Below are 22,212 nucleotides of genomic sequence, written 5' to 3' on the forward strand. Positions count from 1 at the left end.
AAGTTCAGTTTCTTAGGATGATTCCAAACATCACATTTCTCAAAATCATTTCACTTTCACTCAGTGAAATCACCAACTATGCCAAGATCCCAGTCAACTTGGCAACTTCATTAGCACAGATAGTCAGACAGTAAATTCTTTTCACATTCCATTACATTCCTGATACAAGAAGACAGTAAAATACAATTCTCACATTTGAATTTTTTGTTCTGTAAGATTTATTTCCTTCGCAATTTTACACATATTTTTGCTGAGTCATTATCAGAACCAGAGGAGAAGTTTCAGGTATGGAAACAAGGATTAGAATCGAAGGGCCTTAGAGTCAGCCTAGCTAAAACCAAAGTCCTAATAAGTAGGAGGGCAGGCAAACCACAAATCCCTTCGGGTAGATAGCCCTGCTCGATCTGTAGAAAAGGCATAGTTAGAAACTCTATAAGATGTGCACAGTGTAAGCTATGGACACATAAGAGGTGCAGTAATATCAAATAAAGGCTAACTGGGAAGATAGTTTTGTATGTGGCAGATGCTCAGGAGCAATAAACTCTGAAAATGCGCAGAGAACAACTTCCGCCACATTCCAGGGAGGAAAACTAGAAGTAGCTGATAGCTTCCGTTACCTAGGTGACCAAGTCAGTAGTGGGGGAGGGTGCGCTGAAAGTGCAGCTGCTAGAATAAAAATAGCTTGGGCAAAGTTCAGAGAGCTCTTACCTCTGCTGGTGACAAAAGGCCTCTTGCTCAGAGTAAAAGGTAGACTGTATGACGCATATGTATGAACAGCTATGCTACATGGCAGTGAAACATGGGCCGTGACTGCTGAGGACATGCATAAGCTCGCAAGAAATGAAACCAGTATGATCCGCTGGATGTGTAATGTCAGTGTACATACTCGACAGAGTGTTAGTGCCTTGAGAGAAAAGTTAGACTTAAGAAGCATCAGATGTGGTGTGCAAGAGAGACGACTGCGCTGCTATGGCCATGTGGCGAGAATGGATGTGGATAGCTGTGTGAAAAGTATCACACCCTAGCAGTTGAGGGAACCTGTGGAAGAGGTAGACCCAGGAAGACCTGGGATGAGGTGGTGAAGCATGACCTTCGAACATTGGGCCTCACCAAGGCAATAACTAAACTCTGCTTGCGAAGACCTGTTGAGGCAAGTGAAATCAAAATCAAATTTGATGACTGGCATCTGTGCTAGTGGAGTGCTGAGAGCACTATCTGAGCGTGATCATTGCTGGAAAAACAAGCTGGCATTTGTACCAGTGGCTTGTAAAAAGCAGCATTCTAGTGTAATCGTTACCTGCATCGCCTTACTGGCACTTGTGCTGGTGGCACAGGAAAAAACATTTGAGCGTGGTCTTTGCCAGTGCCGCTGGACTGGCTCCTGTGCAGGTGGCACATAAAAAGCACCATTTGAGCGTGGCCATTGCCAGTACCGCCTGACTGGCTCTTGTGCTGGTGGCACGTAAAAGCTCCCACTACACTCTTGGAGTGGTTGGCATTATGAAGGGTATCTAGCTGTAGAAACTCTGCCAGATCAGATTGGAGTCTGGTGCAGCCATCTGGTTCGCCAGACCTCAGTCAAATCAGCCAACCCATGCTAGCATGGAAAGCAGACGTTAAACGATGATGATGATTTTTAACTTATTCATCACAGAAAAGCAGTAAGTTCCCAGTGAAGGTTTAAAAGTTGTTTCAGTTCCCAAATCTAACCATTTCACTTTCTTCTCATTGTTAATTCTCTTGAAAAAGGTTGGAATATCATAATTTTATGTGTCCCCCTCCCCCACCGCTCCTAAAATAGTATGCTTTATGCATGCAAATTGAATTGTGATTATATATGTTATTGAGGGATGAGTTTTGTCAACCTCACATGTCCCTCTCACACTACATAAACACAAAAGCCTTCAATGATGTTACCATACCTCAATGGTCTTACTGGATGATCCAGTTTATATATATATATTTATCTTTACTTGGTCAAATATCAACTTAATAGAACTGAGTTTTATTTCCCTATAAAAAAGTTTACATAAAATATTGTTGTCCTCTTGAGTTTCATTGAGTCCTCTGTTATAATCATCATCCTCAGTAGCAGTGGCAACATAATTTCACTTTGCTATACCTGTTAGCCATTTCATTTATGTTGAATTGCTTGTACTAATGTTTTGAACTTAGAACATATGTTGTTAGTACAGGGAACAACATTGTCAATTTTATCAGCTATATATAACTGGATATTCTTACTAATATTAACTACCCAGGTATGAAATGGCAATCATTCCCTTGCATTTTATTTCCCCTAAATTTAGTTGATTTGGAAAATAAGCAGTTTGTGTTCTTCTAAAGAAAACAACACAATGTTTGTGTATAGATTTTTATTTTTTATTTAGTACTAAATCCCATCTTCTTTACCACTGGTATGTATTTTCACTATTATGTATCTAATTACCATAACATATAGCTGCTCTAAAAGATAGGATCTATAAACTAAAATGTATATTGGTTATAAATTGGTTTGTTAAGTAATTTTGATCATACAAATACATTAATAAAGGAAGTTAAAATTAAATTTTTGTTCTCAATTACTTTTTACAGTTTTAACTGTACAAACTAATATGCTTATCCTGGCCCATCATTGCCACACATCAGCATGTAACATGGAAGGAATTTCTAATGTTCTAAGAGCTGCTCGTGTTTTAAACCAGCGCCTTTCACAGGCTGAAGAATTTAATTTGATGGTAAGAATTTAATTTAATTTAATTTGATGCATATTAGATTTAATATGCAAAAACAAAATTTCTGATCTTGTTATCTTGTCAATTTATTTTTCCACACTTTTCCTCTCAAAAGAAATATACAAAGGTAAGTATAAGAGAAAAGGGTCTATGGAGGTTAGAATGTATCCACTCCCAAAATGTAACAAAACTGCAAAAGGGAAGAGTGCATCATGAAATATAAATAGATGGAATTTGACTGAAAATACATTTTTATGATGTGAAATTATTTACAAAGTGTTTATTGTATATGAAAGAAAAATTGTTCTCTTAAAATTAATTGAGGAAAACCTGTTCTCTTAAAATTAATTGAGGAAAACCTGTTCCTCAACAATTTTATTCAATATTAGTTTTACTTTTGATCATTGGTGTCTTTAATTAAAATCATTTCTAATAAAATTCACTTGAATGCTCTTCACAAATTGAGCATTAGTTGAATTGAAAGTGGAACAAATGTTTTCTTTTTGCACCCCAACAAAAACCATGCTGGGTATTGTTCAGCAAATCCTTTTCTTCTCGGAATCAGTTATCAAAACCACCCAATAGTGCAATTTGGGAGACTGCAGCAGTCCGACTTGCCAGGAAAGGACACTGTAATGCTGAACAGGATTACAAATTGCACAAATCAGAGATCAACAGGAAAAAGTGCAATAGGTCAGCCAACCACATCAAGCAGGTGACAAAAAAGGTAGTGCTTGAATTTGAACAACACATTGCAACCAACCCTGACAGCAAAGTGTTCTGGAAGTATGTGCACTCAAAGCAGAGACCTCACTCTCCAGTTGGTCCCCTTCACAATCCCCACTCAGGACAGATTACTGGCAATCCCAAAGAATGCGCAGAAATCATTGCTGGATGCTATGCCGGCATCTTTACTGTCGAAGACCAAAATGCTCCATCTTCATCACCACTGACACCGGACTCTATATCTACTATACAATTTACACCAGCAATGCTACAACACCACCTTAAGAATAAATGCAACTATGCCTCTCCTGGTCTCGATGGTGTTACATACCTACTTCTCAAACGCGGTGGGTACTTTCTTCTAAGTCAACTTTCTCTATTCTTCCAATTCTGTCTTGACAATGGTGTTACTCCAGAGCAGTGGAAAACTGCCAGTGTTATCTCTCTGTTCAAAAAAGGTGACTGCACATCGCCTGTCAACTATCGCCCTGTTAGTTTTACTAGCTGCATCGCCAAACTGATGGAATCCTGTGTCAGGGAAACCCTCTGGAACTTCTGGAAGTCTCACAGCCTCATCCAGCTGTCACTATTTGGATTTATTCCTAACTCCAGCTGCTGTAATCAACTCATCGAGTTTCTTGAGGACATTACCCAAATCACTGATCACGGATCCTGGGTGGATGTTGTTTACCTGGACTTTGCTAAGGCTTTTAACTCTGTGCCACACAAAAGACTTATGGTGAAACTTTCTGCGTTAGGCGTAAGTGACGAACTCTATAACTGGTTGAGGTCCTTTATTTTCGGGTGAAAAGAGGTTGTCACAGTTCTAGGTCAGCACTCTTCACCCTATGAGATGACATCTGGTGTACCACAGGGAACTGTTCTTGGCCCCCTTTTATTTGTTGCGTATGTTAATGACATAGATGCCAACTTAAAGAATGCCACAGTGCTGAAATATGCAGATGACATCAAGCTGTACCTCGAAATAAAGAGGTCAGATCCTGTACACTATAGATCTCTATTGCAAGCAGACCTGGACACAATGCAGCAGTGGATCATGGACTGGCAACTCAAGCTGGCTGTGGACAAATGTACCACCATGCATTTTGGGAGGAGAAACCCAGTGTCCACTTACTCCCTCCACAACACTAATCTCAAAAAGTCTTTGTGTGAACATGACCTGGGTGTTATTGTCGACAGCGATTTGCGTTGGACAAAACACATCACTAAAATTGCCAAGAAAGCTGAGGGTGTCTTAGAATCACTCAAGTCCACTGTGAGCCGCTCTCTGGCTATCTATCTGCAGCTTTATATAGCTATGCTAAGACCTCACCTGGAATTTGCATCACCGGTCTGGAACCCCTATCTTGCTCAGGATATTAATCGTATGGAAGCTGTTCAGCGTCGTGCAACCAAAAGAATACCCTCCATCAGGCATTTGCCATATTCTGTAATGCCTTACTTCCCTGGGCATGGACACATTAAAACTCCGACGTCTGGCAGCTGACTTGGCAGACACCTATAAAATTATTAATCATCTTACAAACAATAACTCTGAGCACCTTTTCAAACTCCACCCGTCTAACACCCGTGGACATAGTTACAAAGTCAGAAAACAGCACAGCTCCCATGACTTTAGGAAACATTTTTTCACACTAAGAGTTGCTGAAGCATGGAACAAACTGCCGGCATCAGTTGTTAGTTGTCAGAGCACTGCATCCTTCAAAACTTCCATGCTTTCTGAGATTCACCAACACTACACCTGATTTTTTCCCCTCCATACACACACAAGCATGTATCTGACTCATACATTATTCGCTTTCCAGACATTTGTACATTACTGCATATACTTTATACACACTGTCTGACAAGTTGTGGTGCACCTGAGCACTGTATACAATAATTTCATTATTATTATTATTATTATTATTATTATTATTATTATAGTGATTCATTCCATGACTTGCTGATGTGTGAAATCAGAGAGATGAGTCTGTATATTTTACCCCCCGCTTTGTTCCCATCTTTATGGATAGGGCATATGATACCACCTTTTAGCTTTTTAGGAAGTTCACCACTTGAAGTAAACTCTGGAAAAGTATCTGAAGTAGTTTTGCTAAAACCTGCTTACATGACTTCAAGAGAAAAGCTGGGAAACCACCAAGACCAGTGGCTGAGTTTAAGCCGACTTCATCTATGGCTGCTGTTACATCTACCTTCTCAATGTCAATGTAGTTGATGGTTGCCACCTTTCACTACAGAGGTGTAATCTCAAAGAACTCAGCCAGGTTATTTATTTGCATGAGAAGGTAAAGACATTTTTAAATTGTTCATTGAGTACTTACCTTATCTTTTGGGGTCTTATGGTCAATGAACCATTCCCTTGGAACAATGGTCCTATTTTGTACTGGACTGTGACTGTTTCCTATGCAACTTCATAGAAACCTTTCAGGGTTTATTTTTATACTTTCCATGGATCTGTTTCTCTTTCTCTGTCTCTCTGTCTCTCTGCATAGGAGAGTTTGTGTGTGTGAAGATATGTGTATATAAAAATATGTATATGAATATATCTGAGAGTATATATATATATATATATATATATATATACATACATACATACATACATACACACACACAAACCATAAAAAGTGAAGAGGTATGAGAGGTGAATATATTTAACCACTTAGCTATTGGATTATGGCTGTTTAACAACATTTGATATGTAAACAAGACGAATGATATAAAGGCCATAATCCTAAAGATAAACAAGTGGTTAAATAAATATATTCACCTCTTACACCTCCTGACTTTTTATGGTTTATATACTCCTCATGAGATAATTTCATTGATTAGATCTCTTGGATTTCAGGTCCTTAGAACTCTGCACTGTACTCCTCCATTTTGGATTACCATGTGCTCTGCTAGCCAGATCCACTTGAGGAGCTTTCCATGACAGCCACATGATTCTATGAATCCATATATTGCACAACAAATTTATGTGTGTGTGTGTGTGTGTGTGTGTGTGTGTGTGTGAAGGCATGTGGTTAGAGCATTGCACATGTGACCTCTAGATCATGGGTTTGATTCCCAGGCAAGGCAGCACATTGTGTTCTTGAACAAAACTCTTCATTTCACATTGCTCTACGAACATTTCGACAGTTTATGTATGGTACACTTATGCATCTGTACAGACAATGTCAATATTATGGAGGGGCGTATCTAATTACTAAATCACTTAACTGCAGTCATACAGCATATATGACCTCCCAACCCCCATCACCACAACTCATATTACACATTCTCTGCACAATAGAAACCATAAAATAACACCAAAAATATAACTGATGTAGCATACCTTTGCAATTCTACTTTGTCACACATTTCAGGAACAGAAGATACATCTGGTGATGCAATAGAAATTTACGTAAATGTCATCATCATCATCATCATCAATAATAATAATAATAATAATAATAATAATAATACCCTGATGGAATGCTAGGCATTGGCTCTCATTGGCTTCTGATTTTAACTGATTGGAAGTATTATCATGTACATTTTATCAAATGTTTTGCTCAGTACCACAGATCTACTTGTCAGTTGTTTTGACCTTAACCTGTTAAGTGCGTCCGTTGGTGGCTGATGATATGTGCATCTGTGATCATGAACAAAAGTAGTTGGGGAGCATCACAGATTCACCTCTGGAAACATGGGTGTTTCATTTGACATCTTTAAACAACCCTTGTTGAGGGACCTCTTGAGCAGGATGGGCTACTCAACTTGAAGAAAATTCTAACTGGGCCCTACCTGCAAAATCATGCACTGTTTATCTTGATTTGAAATCGCCATGTCATGCACATATGGTTGTGATGCATGTGCCCTTATCAGATGGGTAGTCATGGTGGGTATATTGGGTTTCATATATTTGTACCCCAGTGTCACTTTGATGGCATGTGCTACTCTCACTCAATAATAATAATGATAATGGTTTCAAATTTTGCCTCAAGGGCAGCAATTTTGAGGGAGGAGATGAGCCGATTACTTTACCAACCTTGTAAGGATGAAAGGTAAAGATGACCTCAGCAGAATTTGAACTCAGAATGTGCAGACAGACGAAATGCCGCTAAACATTTTGCCAAGTGTTCTGAGAGTTATGTAGAAAGCTTGGATTTGACCATACTGTTAAGTGGTATGAACACGAACCTAGAAAAGTGTTAGAAAGTAAGAAATGTAAGGTGTTGTGGGATTTTAACATTGTGGCAGGAAATTGACTTTACAGTCCCAAATGATGAGAAAGTCAATATGAAGGGTATAGAAAAAATAGCTAAGTACCAGGACCTAGCCTTTGAGTTACAGAGGCTGTGGAAAGTATGGGTAAAATATATTCTTGTAGTTACAAGTGCATTAGGAACTATCTCTAAAGATTTGAACAAATAGATAGAGGAAATAGGCATAAAACTTAATTCAGTACAGCTCAAGAAAACAGTATTATTAGTTACAACTTGGATACTAAGAAGGTTCTCAGTATCTAAGGTTACTTGTAGCTCACTGTTAGGAATTGTTCCTTTCCAACAGTCTGATTCATTGTGTATATATGAAATAATAATGATTGTGTATGTCTCTTTCTGTTGTTATAGATCAGCCTATTAACAGGTGTTGGCCGCTTCAATGAGATGACCTACATATTTGATGCGCTGAAGCAACATCATCAGTTTGAGCTGCTGATGAGGAAAGGAATGGAAAAGGTAATTTGGTTGTTCTTTTGTTTTAGAGGTTCTTAATTTTGTAAATGCTCTAAAATTTTATTATCTTTGTTCTTATAACTCTCAATATATACAGTGTATCACCTATATTATTCAATTTGTCAGTGAAATTTTTAGCCATAATATTGAGATTTGCATCATAAGTTTAGTTTATCAAACTTTATTAGAAAGCACTGTTCCATATTTAAGAGATGTGGAATTATGAGTGGAATGAGAACCCAGGTTCGAAATTTCCCCAAGACACCTGATGAAGGCTGGAGGGTATATCAGCCGAAATGTTGTGTTAACAACAAACAAGATGAGGACAAATATCCGTCAAATGTAAATAATGTTTAATGGAAAAACAATACTTAATTAACTATGGTTCCAATAAATTTACTTAATCAACAACAATGCTTAATTAGCTATAGTTTAAATACTTTACTCATTGCTCCCATCAACCTCCTTACACATGTCAGAACTTTAACAATATATCAGCACCTTTTATTTCTTTTTGTAAAAAACTATCCAATATTTTGTTCATCCCTTTCTGCCACTGTCATTGATAATCATTCACCTACAATTGTAGTTGAATAATATTCTTAAGGCTGCAATTTACTCACATGCAACATCTTTCAGAGCTTGTTGCTAATTCAATTCTTAACCAAATTGAAAACTGTTAACATTTTTGAAAAGGACTGGTCCCTAGCCACATTTTGACATAAAAAAAAATTGAGATTTGGTCCAGTAGAAAAAAGTTTACATCAAAATTTGTAGCATCAAAATTTTTATCATATTTAATGTTGTTGATTTGATAGATATTAATTAATGAATATTAATGCTATATAAAACCTAGATGAAATAAAAAGAACTGTGTAAAACGACTAACAACTCAATGTGTTTCAATTCTATTTTTCACATTGTTTTCTTTCCTAACATGAGACATTATCAGTTGAAGAAAGCAGGATTATTTAGGGAAATAACGCACTCATAAAACTTGATTTCATTACTATGTTATCATTTCTCTAACACTTTTAATATCACTGTCATTCTGCTCAATATTTTTCAACCTCATAATTTACATCAAAACTTTAAATATCCACTTAAAATGTATGAATTCAATAATTATATGCTTTAATTTTTCTCTGAAGAGTTGATAAAGAAACTAGTAATCTGAATTTGAAATTTATTTTGAAAATATTCTTTTTCTGTATGTCTACAAGTTAGGCAGGTTTGATGTTGTGTGTCAACAAGAAGAAATTTCTCTGATCATCTACTACAGCAAGCTATAACCTGCTAAAATCAAATCTGGTTTAAAACTTTAGAAAACTCAACTATTCTAAATATCTAAGTAATAATTATAATTTGTCATGTTCTGAAAGAAGACTTTTATTTCCTACTTTCCATAGTTTGTAGTTTGCCCTAATATGTGAGCAGACACATGGGTTCAGGTGTAAATAAAATTTCAATTCATGACTTCAGGTGTAAATAAAATTTCTTCTAAACATTTAGGCATTTGATATTATTCAAATAAATGATGACTACTTTTGTAAGTGATAGTTATTAGAATCAGTTGACAGGATCATTCATTAATTGCTGATATATAATTTTAAGTTAAATTGTTTTGCCTATTTTCATGTGTGAAATAATTGTTGTTATTCTTATTTGTTTACCAGGAAGATCAGCTGAGGTCTGCAATTTTAGATTATCTCAAACGTTTTCATCCCAATGACAGTGACAGTTACACCATGGTGGCCCTAAATTTTACAATGTTTAGAGAGATTGGACAAATGCTTGAAGAGTTGGCCCAAAAGAATTTGGATATATTAAAAAGGAAACCACTAGGTAAATAATATTCAGCAATTCTATTTTAAAAGATTGTTTATGAAAATATATCAATCTTGCTAGAAAGCATATTCACCTGTGAAACATTTGTTTTTGTACACATAGTAGCACCAATATATTTGTATAGTTATTATTGTACATGAGCAGACACACATAATTCATGCTAGCAGTTCAACACCTCAGCTATCACTGCTGCCTTTGTCATAAATCCCCAGTTTTTACCAGGGTTGTGCAGTCAGAGTTGGAAACAATTAAGGGGTAGCTGCAGTCAGAGTCAGTATAGTTTTACCAACTCTGACTCTAATTCATAATATCTTTATTCATTAATATAAACCAGTTATAACATATAGGCCTACTCAAAGTACAAACATATACATATGCTTTATGAGATATGTAGACCACTATCACTTGATTACATAAAGAGGAAACGGAGTTGGAGGTGCCAATACTAGAGGAGTTGAAGTTTTTGTGTTTTTACTATGATCATCATAGCTGTCATTATTAGTGTCACTTTAATGTTTATTCATCCATGCAGGCATAATGCTTATAAGGAAAGATATTTCATTGATCAAAATTCTTTTTAAAATACATCCTTCTTGTCATTTTTTTATACATTTAGTTGTATAATATCAGACACATGAAAATTACTTTTAAATGAGAATTTTTACTGTTGTACCAGTTTATCAAGTAAGATATGTGAAGTTAAACGGTTGAATAATTTGAGTACAGGTGTAATAATGCCTCTTCTGGTCTTGATGGTGTTACATATCTGCTTCTCAAACATGGTGGGTACTTTCTTCTGCACCAGCTTTCACTTTTCTTTCAGTTCTGTCTTAACAATGGTGCTACTCTGGAGCAATGGAAAACTGCCAGTGTCATTCTTCTGTTGAAAAAGGGTAACTGCACGTCACTTGTCAACTATCATCCAATCAATCTTATTAGCTGCATTGCCAAACTGATGGAATCTTGTGTCGGAGAAACACTCTGGAACTTCTGGAATTCTCACAGCCTTATCTGGCCCATGCAATTTGGATTTATCCATAACTTCAGCTGCTGTGACCAACTTATCAAATTTCTTGAAGACATCAAGCAGGTTACTGATGGCAGCTCATGGGTGGATGTTTTTTTCTCTCTAGTTTCAGTTGTTTACCTTGACTTTGCTAAAGCTTTTAATTCTGTGCCACGCAAAAGATTTATGACAAAACTCTGCAATGGGTATGAAAAATGATCTTTTTAACTGGTTGGAGTCCTTCATTTTCAGCCAAAAAGAGGTAGTCACGGTTCTAGGACAGCATTCTTCACCCTATGAGATGTCTGGTGTACCACAGGGATCTGTTCCTAATCCCCTTTTTGCTGCATACATTGACATAGATGCCAACTTAAAAAATGCTACAGTGCTGAAATATGCAGATGACATCAAGCTGTACCTTGAGATAAAAAGAACACTATAGATCTTTCCTGCAATCGAACCTGGACACAGTGCAAAAAGGGATCACGGGCTGGCAACTCAAGCTGGCTGTGGACAAGTGTACCACTGTGCATTTTGGGAGGAAATACCCAGTGTCCACATACTCTCTCCACAACACTAATATCAAGAAGTCTTCTTGTCAATGTGACCAGGACATTACTGTCAGTAGTGATTTGATCGAGACAAAGCACATCTCAAAAATTGTCAAGAAGGCTGAGGGTGTCTTGGCATCACTCAGCATCACTTTGTCAGCCACTCTCCATCTGTCTATTTAAAGCTGACTATGGTACAGCCACATTTGGAATTTGCATCACCAGTCTGGAACCCCAATCTTGCTCAGGACATTGTCCTCCTGGAAACTGTTCAGAGACGTACAACCAAGTGAATACCCTCAGGCATCTGTAATACTCTGAACACCTTGCTTCCCTGGGCATAGATTAATTGAAGCTCCGACATCTGGCATCTGACTTAGTAAACATCCACAAAATTAATAACCATGTCGCCAACAACCACCTTGAACACCTTTTTGAGCATCATGTGTCTAACACACGTGGGCAAGCCTACTAAGTCAGAAAACAGCACAACTCCCATGACTTTCAGAAACATTTTTTTCACACTCAGAGTTGCTGAAGCATCAGTTGTTAGCTGCCGAGACATTGCATCCTTTAAAACCTCCATGCTTCCTGAAATTTGCCAACACTACATCTGATATTGCCCCTTCTTTTATACGGATGTACACATGTATATCATAATTCATACACTGTTCAATTTCCTGATTTTTATACATTAATTCTATGTAATGTACGTGCACCTATGATGACCTGTAGTGCACCTGAACACTATACACAATAATTTCATTATTATTTTAATTATTATTTGGGCAGAATGCCTATGGATTTAGTTATGACCTTTTACAATTTGAATTCAAATTCCAATGAGATGAACTTCACCTTTCGTTCTTGTGTGATTGATAAAACAAAGTACCAGTCAAGTACTATGATTGATTTAATATTCCTGTAAAACATCCTCAATGCAAATTGAATTGTGATAGAATATTAAGAAGAGTTGCAAAAGTTAAACTGCACACTTTAACTGTCCAATAACAATTCTGTAATCTTAAAAAATAAATTGCTAATATTATTTGTATAAAATATTTCTAATTATTTTGCAGTGAACTCTTCAGAAGTTGTATTGTTGTTACAAAAGATTCACCAATATTTTTCTGATGCTGCAAAAAGCTATATGAAGGTGGTTTTACTTTTTGATTTTTAATTTTTAATTAAGTGTAAATAACTAAGAGACATTACAATTTTAAAATTTGTAGATCAACTGGTAGCATGTTTTAAACATGATGTTACTTAACATATGTTCTTAACAATATAAAACTTTGTTTTATGAGTTTGTCTTCAAAGTCACCTAAAATTGCTTTTTACATTTTAAGATCTAAACAGAAAATGAAATAATTCAATTTTGAACAAATTTCTCAAACTTCAGTGTTTCTTCTGGTCTTTTTTTTTCTTTTTTTTTTCTAGGATAATATCCTCCGCCATGCTGAATATTGTGTCCGACAAGCTCGTTTGCTTCTTCTACAGATGGATCTCTTACCTGCTGGTATTCATGTCATTAATTTAACACCTGAAGAAGCTACCAATTTCATTAAAGAACATCCTAAGTTCTCTGAGGTTTATTATTGTTTCTTTCTTTTATACATAAGTGTATGCTTACTTGTGTGAGGTTATCTATATAAAAGTGAAACACTCATTAGATATTGCATGGTTATGGCCAACATGCAACTCCATCTGTCAAGATTGTTGCAAATACATTGCTTGTAAAGCATTGATAATCTCTTCTGATAATATAAAACATCACAAAAACTGGCCCTCTTCCTCCATAACAAATACAAGGCTTAAATGAGACATATAATGGAGCATTGCTCTAACATTTCAGACAGCATTACTGCTTCAGACCCCATTCAAAACCAGCCAGCTGAACAGCATAAACTTGCTCATATATGAATTTATTTATTTACACACACACACACGCACGCACGCACGCACACACACACACACACACGTCTTAGAGGCAGCATTGAATGAAATTATTGTATATCATCAGCTACTAAGAACAGAAGAGGTTGTGCTTATATTAAAACAACATGCTGTTCTATGTCCAAGTATACACAAACTTGTTAAATATGCTTGTATACACCAATATATATATATGTTGATAGAAATGGTAAGACAACAAAAGAATAAAAGAGATGTCTATATTATGTAAATAAATGAATTTATCTAAATATAATATGTGACAATTATTTGGTAGCTATGATAAAACTCTGAGTTTTATCATGGCTACCGAATAATTGTCACACATTATATTTACAGATATATATATATATATATATATATATGGCCTGCTCGCTTAGCCAGCGGGGTGGCATCATTCGAAGGCTAAAACAATGCGAACGCATTGTGACCAGCGATGTGTAACAACATCTGATGGTCTGGTCGGTCACGTCATATATATATATATATATATATATATATATATATATATATATATATATATATAGGGTGCCTATATATATATATATAAAATATACTTACATTGAATGATTATTATCAAGTCAGCAATTATTAAAATCATCATCAACATCTGATGCCAGTTTTCCATGCTAGCATGAGTTGGACAGCATGACAGGAACTGACAAGGCGAGGGGTCACACCTAGTTCCATACTCTGTTTTGGCTTGGTTTCTATTGCTGGATGTCCTTCCTAATGCCAACCACTCCACAGTGTGAATTAGGTTCTTTTTACATGGCACCATTACCAGTGCTTTGTAAGTGACATCAGCATCAATGCTTTTTATGTGGCACCAACACTTCATTTTCAAAATGCAATAGAATCTACAGACATAATTTATTCTTTTTTATGAATGTCTTTTTTTGAAACTGATGACTGTTCTGTTCCAAGCACTGCTGATAAGGTGAAGTGATGGAATTGCAAACATCAAAAACTATTTTGTTCAGTATTTGTGTATATTCTTGTTCTGCAGATACCCTCAATTCGTCAACTGTTGCTAGTTATATTCTGCAAACTTTCTCTTCTTAGTATCCCCATAAAAGAAGTGTAATGATGTGAAGTACAGTGAATGTAGATGGTATTCTTCTTTGTCCATTCCACCTGTTTGGTAAAATCTTGTGAAAGTAGGTCCTTTAGGCCCTTACATTATATGGCAGTGTAAAGATGCTGCATCTTGTTGGAAATAAAACTCCAAATCTTCAAACTCCTCTTGAAAGATTGTTGCAGCAAGTTCAACTAAATGGGACGAGTTACAAGTAACATCAAAATGGTTTTATATACATCATACTGTAACTCTTGGTAAATTAACTTGATGTTCCTCCATAATTTCAGATTCTTAGGTCTCCAGTAGCTGTAATTGTGGTGGTTAATTAAGCTATTTAATTTAGATGTAACCCCATCACTCCAAGCAATCTTTGTTGTGCATCTTCTACACGTCTTGCCCAATACCACTTTGCAGTATGGACTATCTTCTTTGAGAGCATAGACTATTTTTGGAACATAGGTTTTCCAATGACAGCACTTCAAGATGTGATGGACACTTGATTTTGAAATTCCTATCCCGTGACATGAACTCTGTCAATATCTTTCTTTGTCAATATCTTTCTTGCTTTGTCGTGTTAGGATTAGTCTTCAGGAACTTTTCTTGTGGACATTTTCAAACATGTTTGTAATTCTAGTGATAAGTTGTATATGTGAATCTATTTGAAATTCCCTCCTAAACTGTCTTTGCACTTTGGCTGTGTTTTCAACCTTCTAATAGCACTTTAGGATAAATTTCTTGTGTTCAAAGCTTAATTTGGTTCCCTTCGTTATATTTAATTAGTTAAAAAGGAAATAAAAATTGAGTTATCAGCTGTTAAAGTGTATATAATTTGTTGGGTGGGTGGGGGCACTCTGTATATTCATTTTTATATCTGTTTTTCATGTGAGCATGGCTATTATTGAGGCATTGTTTTATTGCCATATGTCTTTCTCTTTCAAAGAAGGAATCTTTTATTTTGCATGTGCAAATAATGTAGTCAATTTGTTAATAGGAGAAATTACAACAGTGCCACTAAATATATAAACAGATAAACACATTCATACCTAAACATATATATATATATCATCATCATCATCATTTAATGTCCGCTTTCCATGCTAGCATGGTTTGGACAAAAGCTAAATTAAACAAGATCTGTGAGACTATACAAGAACATGCTTGCACACACACACACACAAGAACAAGCATGCACGCACACTCACTCACACACTCACATACACAAGACAAGCACACACAGACATACACCCATTGACTGCCACACCATTAGGAGGTATATGGTACATATATAAAATATTACAAACGTTGCCTTAAAAAGTACAAAACTAGAATTAAAAAATGCACATAATAAACATAAAAAAGTATTGGACTAGCACTGTTGCTCAAAAATATTGGAATCACTATATGTCGTATATCCTGTGGCATCTTAAAATGAAAAGAGACTCATGTGTGACTGTCACGATAATTACTACACTGAGTTCCTAATATAAAAATTTGAAAACGTACAAAATATGATCTTCAACTTTGAATGAGTAAATTCATTATAATACTCTTCATACCAAAGTATATAAAAAACATATTTCACACTGCATGCAAACTGGATTTATGATGATGATGATGATATGATGAAGTCAAATCTATATAACAACAAAAGTATGAAACTGAAATAATTATAAGCAGATATTTGTATTATGATACACATATTAATGGAATAGTTATGTGAATTAAACAAATTATTACTAAATTATTTTTCATTGATTACTTGTAAATTTATAAAAATTATCATTCATAGATTGAATTATTGCATAAAGATGACATTAGTATTTGTACACAATTGTTTTGTTAAAACTGAGTTTATGATAATTTAACCTAATTAATTTTTAATATAACTTAATTTTGATGAACTAAATAAATTTCTTCTGATAAAAGGATGCCACAGAATGTACAACATATAATTATTCCAATACTTTTGAGCAACAATGCTAGTCCCATACTTTTTAAGGTTTATTATTACATTCTGTAGCCCTTTTCAGTGTGTGCATTTTGCAATTCTAGTAATAAAAATCATCCTTTCTATCTTAAATAGATACTCTTAATTTTTTCATTCCTTGGAATTTACTTGAATTCCACTGTGTGTGTATGTATACACACACACACACACGCACACGCATACACAAAGAGATTCTTTCAGTTGCCATCTACCAAATCCACTTAGAAGTGTTTGGTCAGCCTACAGCTATAGTAGAAGACACATGCCTTAAGTGCCATGCAATGGGACTGAAACTTAACCATGTCACAAGCTCCTTTACCATAGAATCATGCCTGCATCCATATATATAAAATCATTGTGATCATCATTTGCATCTTCAGCTGTTAAATATTATTGCATTTATTCCTCAGGCATTGATTGTTAGTGAGGCTTACAATAGAAATGCAGTTTGGAGTGAAGCACTTTGTAATCGCATCATTATTCATGGAGACTTTCGCTACCTGCAAGATTTGAAAGCCTATATTCGACTGAACCCTTCCCTCATTATTGATACCATTGACAGGTATGCTATTTTATTAATCCTTTCATTTTGTAGAATTCACAGTTGATATTGCCTGATCATTTTAAAAGTTAGAGTGGGGGGATAAAAATTTTCAGTCTCTCTGTTTAGTGAGATTAGTAAAGTTCAAACATCTGTAAGTTGATGTTTGCACTAAAAAATATGGGCATGGTGCTATCTTCAGAGCATTAAGGAAAGCATTTATTGCAAGACCTGAAAAGTAAAAAGATTGTAGGGACAAGGCGAGGTTTTAGGTGTAGTTCATTTACAGCTTACCAGTTGAGAAAAGCAGAAACTGTTCTAGTATCAATTAGCAGTGGAGAAATAGTGGGTAATTTAAGCAGTTTCCAATATAGGTTGTAATTGATTTTTTATAATTGGTCAAGGCTGAATCATTTTCTGACCATAAATATGAAGCCTAGTGCTTGGAATGCAATTTCAGCAATGTTATATATATATATATATATATATATATATATGTGTGTGTGTGTGTGTGTGTGTGTGTGTGTGTATGTGTGTGTATATATGTATGTGTATGTATATATATACTAGCAGTAGTACCCGGCGTTGCTTGGGTCTTAATAAATTACCATTCAACTTTTGAGCCTTACCTCGGCTACTGCATTTGCGCAATGCTCTTCAGATTAGAATCATACACTTGCGAATGAATCCATAGAATGAAGCACACAGATAAATGTATAGGAAGAGAACGAGTTGAACAATTTCAGCATTTCCTACAAGGGAACCGTTTGAGCAATAGATTGCTCCCAGTTGAAGGAGGTTAATGGTCAACAGTTGGAATGTCGCCCTCAAGAAGTTCATGCAACACGTAGCCGCCATACATTTTGTAAATTGGTATCCTTTCCATTGAATTGGTTGCTTTAATGTCATGAATAAGCATACTTGAGGTAATTAACCATATAGAAGGCAGCAGAAATGTCTTCAAATATGTGAAACCTAACCTGCCTTTCCACTGGTTCGTTTGTAGCAGCTGTTTGACAACATTGTTTCTTCGCATTATTATTGTGCAACTGCAATGAATCGCCACCTCTTTGCCATAGTAGGAGCACCACACAAACGCCTTCCATAAACCCACAGAGTATCTGGAGGCAGGCACCCTTTTCTGATGCTTCCGTCTGATATGGAAAAAATAGTAAAAGTATTTGAGCGTACCCCGATATATGCATGCATGGCGATAACGTACCCACTTCAGCCTTGGCAAATACGTATCACTTTGTTCTAGAGTATGTTTCTTGTCTTCCCCCGATGTGTTAATGTGAACAGGCTGTCTCTGCTGCGGTCTCTGGAGCATGCAATGTACAGCTGGCCATGGGAAAAGCAAGGCTCTTCCAAGAGAAGTTCGGCCACAGAAAGAGTCTGGCCCTGGGACTTGTTGGCAGACATAGCAAAGCTGGGCCAGAGCAGGAATTGCAGTCTTCTGAAGGCGAAAGGTGTGTCTACTCCCGAGGGAGTAAGGGGAATCCTGGGAATGAATACATCCTTACCTTTTCTGCATCCAGATAGGATGGTTGCCTTGACAACATGCTTCATCAATTTTTTTACAACTGAGTTTTTGCAAAACCCGAACATTGATTGAAGCAGTTGTTATGACTAAAACATGCCTTGGAACATACCTAATGCATATCTGAAATTTCAATCAAATCAGTGTTGGTTCAGCAGTTTGGCCCGGCTTCACTCAAAAGCACTTGTACATAGAAACCATAATCAGTGCAAAAATATAACTTTTTGAAAGGCAGCTTGGGCATTGATTTGATTCAAGAGGTTATTGCTTTAACAATGTCACGCCCCAGACCGTCTTTTCTCAAGTGTAAAGCCTCATGGTTCCACAGTTTTGTGGTAATTTATTAAGACCCATGCAACACCGGCTACTACTGCTAGTGAAATGGATGAAAGAAGTAGTAAGTACTTACCAGTAGCTTGTGCAGTGCAGAGGCGGTTATTGCTTTAACTATCTCATGCTACACGTAGAAATTGCTTTCATTTATTGCAGGCTTTCCATTGCAATAAATGAAAGTGATTTATACATACATACAATGAACTTCCACAGATTTTCACTCAGTTGGCAAACTGTGGATAAATGTTTTGTGCTGTGATATTGAACCTAGAACCAAGTGAATTTCTTAGCTGCTTAGTTATGTCTGTATCCTGGTGTATTAATATAACTTACAAATATAACTGGTAACTGATTACATAAATGAAATTATGAGTACTCCTGAAATTTTTAATGTTTACATCTTGTAAAATCATTATGAGAAAGTACTGTAAAGATTTGTGCAATAAAATGCTATAAGATAATGAGGCAATATAGCTGTATTATCTGCAAGCAGTTCTTAGACAAAGAGCAAGGTTTGTTAGTGGTTATTTCTTAAGAACGAAATTTGACCAGATAGCATGTAACATTTTTTTTTCTTTTTAAACCTTTAGCATTTAAACCAGTCCACATCCAGCCCAAGTATTTTACCTGTTTTAGGTTCAAACTGTTGAACGATGCTCTCTTACATCTACCCCACAATGTTATTCTAAAAATATACAATCACATCATCATTGAAATCTCAAAATTACAATGTAATGCATGATTAATTCAAAACAGAATTAACAAGTATCAAATTTGACAGAGTAATATAAATGTTAGAGGGTTAAATCAGTAGCTTGTTAGGTTGTGGAAAGTGGAATGAGAGATTTAATTATTTCAATATGTATTTGTAATGCTTTTGAAAGACCAGTTAGAATTGAAATGTTTTTTTTTGTTTTTTTTTAAATTATGCAACCTCAAATTTTATTTTTTTTTTTTCATGCAGGTACAAACAGATGACACAAAAACCTCCTCAGTGTTTAGATAACATAAAGAAACTTTTAACACACTGCAAAGACATACGTCTTCAATATCAGCTTGGAAAGGAACTGGAACTGAAAGATTTCATCACTCAGCTTGAAGATGGGTCTAATTCTGCATATATTCTAGACCTTGAAGCTTTAAGAGGAAGTAGCCATTTCAGCTTTTGAAAAGTGAAATGAATAACAAGAGAGATTGTATTAAATCATTTGCTGCTGAGAAACTGTTTGTAAGGAAATCAAAATCATTGTCAGAGTTACTTTGTGTAAACATTTGCTGCTGAAGTAACATACCTGAAAAACTATAACTGAATTAAATGAATGTTGAATTTAAAAGATTTAGAGCTTCAATTTTTTATATTGTGACATCCTTTTCAGTTTGTGTCAGTTTGACTCCAGTTTTCTTTCTTTGAATTTAATTGTGTTTTGTAACAGATGTAACATTAAAAATACTCCCAGACTATCCTTATGTAAGTAGACTTTTATGTAATTGTTACTTTCTTAAATGATAACTATATCTGATTTGAATATTTCAAATCAAAGCCATGTTTTGCTGCCTTATGTTATAGACTCACCAAAAAAGTTGGTCTTCTTATCTTGGGTTAAGTGATATCAGAAAGTATTTTTAACTTCTAAATCTGTATTCAGTAAGTCATTTATAGACCTGTCTGTATTGGACGTCCTCCTATTATTTGCTTTTTTCTTTTAAAGTTACTGTATTAGATCAACTAGAAATTTGCTATAACTTGTTTATGTGTGTACACACACACACACGCACACACACACACATTGATTGTTAAAGCTGTATCTTTTAATATGAAAGTAATCCTTTGGATAAGTTATGTCAGCCAATTTATAAAGTATTGTCAAAAAGTGTCAAGTATCTTTTTGGTTCAGAATATATAAGATACATTCACTTTTAAACATGGCAATATTTACCATTAAACATGGCAATGTTTACAAGAACTGAAATTCATGCTTTGTTGCAGAGATTAAAGATTTAAACATCTATGAACTATAATTTTTTATAAAAAATTAAGAATTAAGGGATTCACATCAAATCAGGAAATAATAGATATGCATGTTTTTTTTTGTTTGTTTGGTTTTTCTTTATTTGATGGAGCAAAGACATATATATTTTTGTTTTGCAAGATTCCTGATATGAAATCATATGTTCTAACAGATATTGTTTTAATAGGGGATGGTCCTTTTTTTTTTCATTTTGCCAATTAACCACACACACTGTATACTTTATTTCAGCTTTATTATTATTATTATTCACATTTAACTGTAAGATAACTGAACTGAAAGTTGCTTGTTTTGATAAACTAAAATTCTACTTAAGTTAGAACTTAGTGTCAGGTTCATAAAATGAGTTTGCTATACCTGGAAAAGAGAGCATTAGTCATTTTTTTCTTCTTTTCTTTCTTTTTTTTTTTTTGAAATAAGGATGGATGAAACATGTTGACCAAGTTAAAATTTGTGTTGATAATTATATATATATTCTACCAAATATATACGTTTTATTTATTATTTTGCATATTACTTAATCATCTTTATATGTTTTATCTTATATTTAACCTTTCTATAATATGTAATTTTCTAGATGGTATAATTTAATTTTTCATTATTGAATTGATAAAAGGTGTTTTTTTTCTAATTTATATATATATATATATATATTATATTTTGTGAAATTTGATTTAGTATTTCAAATTGAATTTTTCCCTGTAAGTTTGGAATAATATTCCCTCATATTATATATATATATATATATATATATATATATATATATATATATATATATATATATACACATATTGTTATCATTTAATTTACAAATTATATTCAAATAATGGATGATTAAATATCAAATCATGTTTTGTAATATGAAATATATTTTATAATGTTATCTCCTGGTACAACATTCCAATCATTTTTGTGTTGTGCATGCTTTATTATATATGCATTGCAATAACATCCATTGATGTGTGTGAACATATGTATAAAGCACTCTGATGTAAGTGTACAAGTTACTCATTTAAAAATATTGTCTGAAAATGTTAAGTTCTGTGCAATAAATATACCCTAACCCTGAGTTTGTAACATATGTTGATTTATATGTGACAGACAGGATATTCTTATACTTTACTGATCATGGAAGAGGTTGA

At 34.9% G+C, this 22,212-nt stretch overlaps 1 protein-coding gene across 1 annotated transcript; it reads left to right on the top strand.

Annotated features, from left to right (window-relative positions):
• Positions 1–66: 66 nt before the first annotated feature.
• On the top strand, positions 67–21,464 carry LOC115221093 (spatacsin). The gene is made up of 8 exons (XM_029791308.2): positions 67–130; positions 2,596–2,738; positions 8,099–8,206; positions 9,880–10,048; positions 12,688–12,764; positions 13,049–13,198; positions 17,040–17,191; positions 20,008–21,464. Exons 2-8 carry the CDS (start codon positions 2,616–2,618, stop codon positions 20,210–20,212), a joined length of 984 nt encoding a protein of 327 aa, XP_029647168.1. The 5' UTR covers positions 67–130; positions 2,596–2,615; the 3' UTR covers positions 20,213–21,464.
• The last annotated feature ends 748 nt before the right edge of the window (positions 21,465–22,212 follow it).

The sequence above is a fragment of the Octopus sinensis genome, linkage group LG17, assembly GCF_006345805.1.
Source record: "Octopus sinensis linkage group LG17, ASM634580v1, whole genome shotgun sequence".
Taxonomy (NCBI): Eukaryota; Metazoa; Mollusca; class Cephalopoda; order Octopoda; family Octopodidae; genus Octopus; species Octopus sinensis.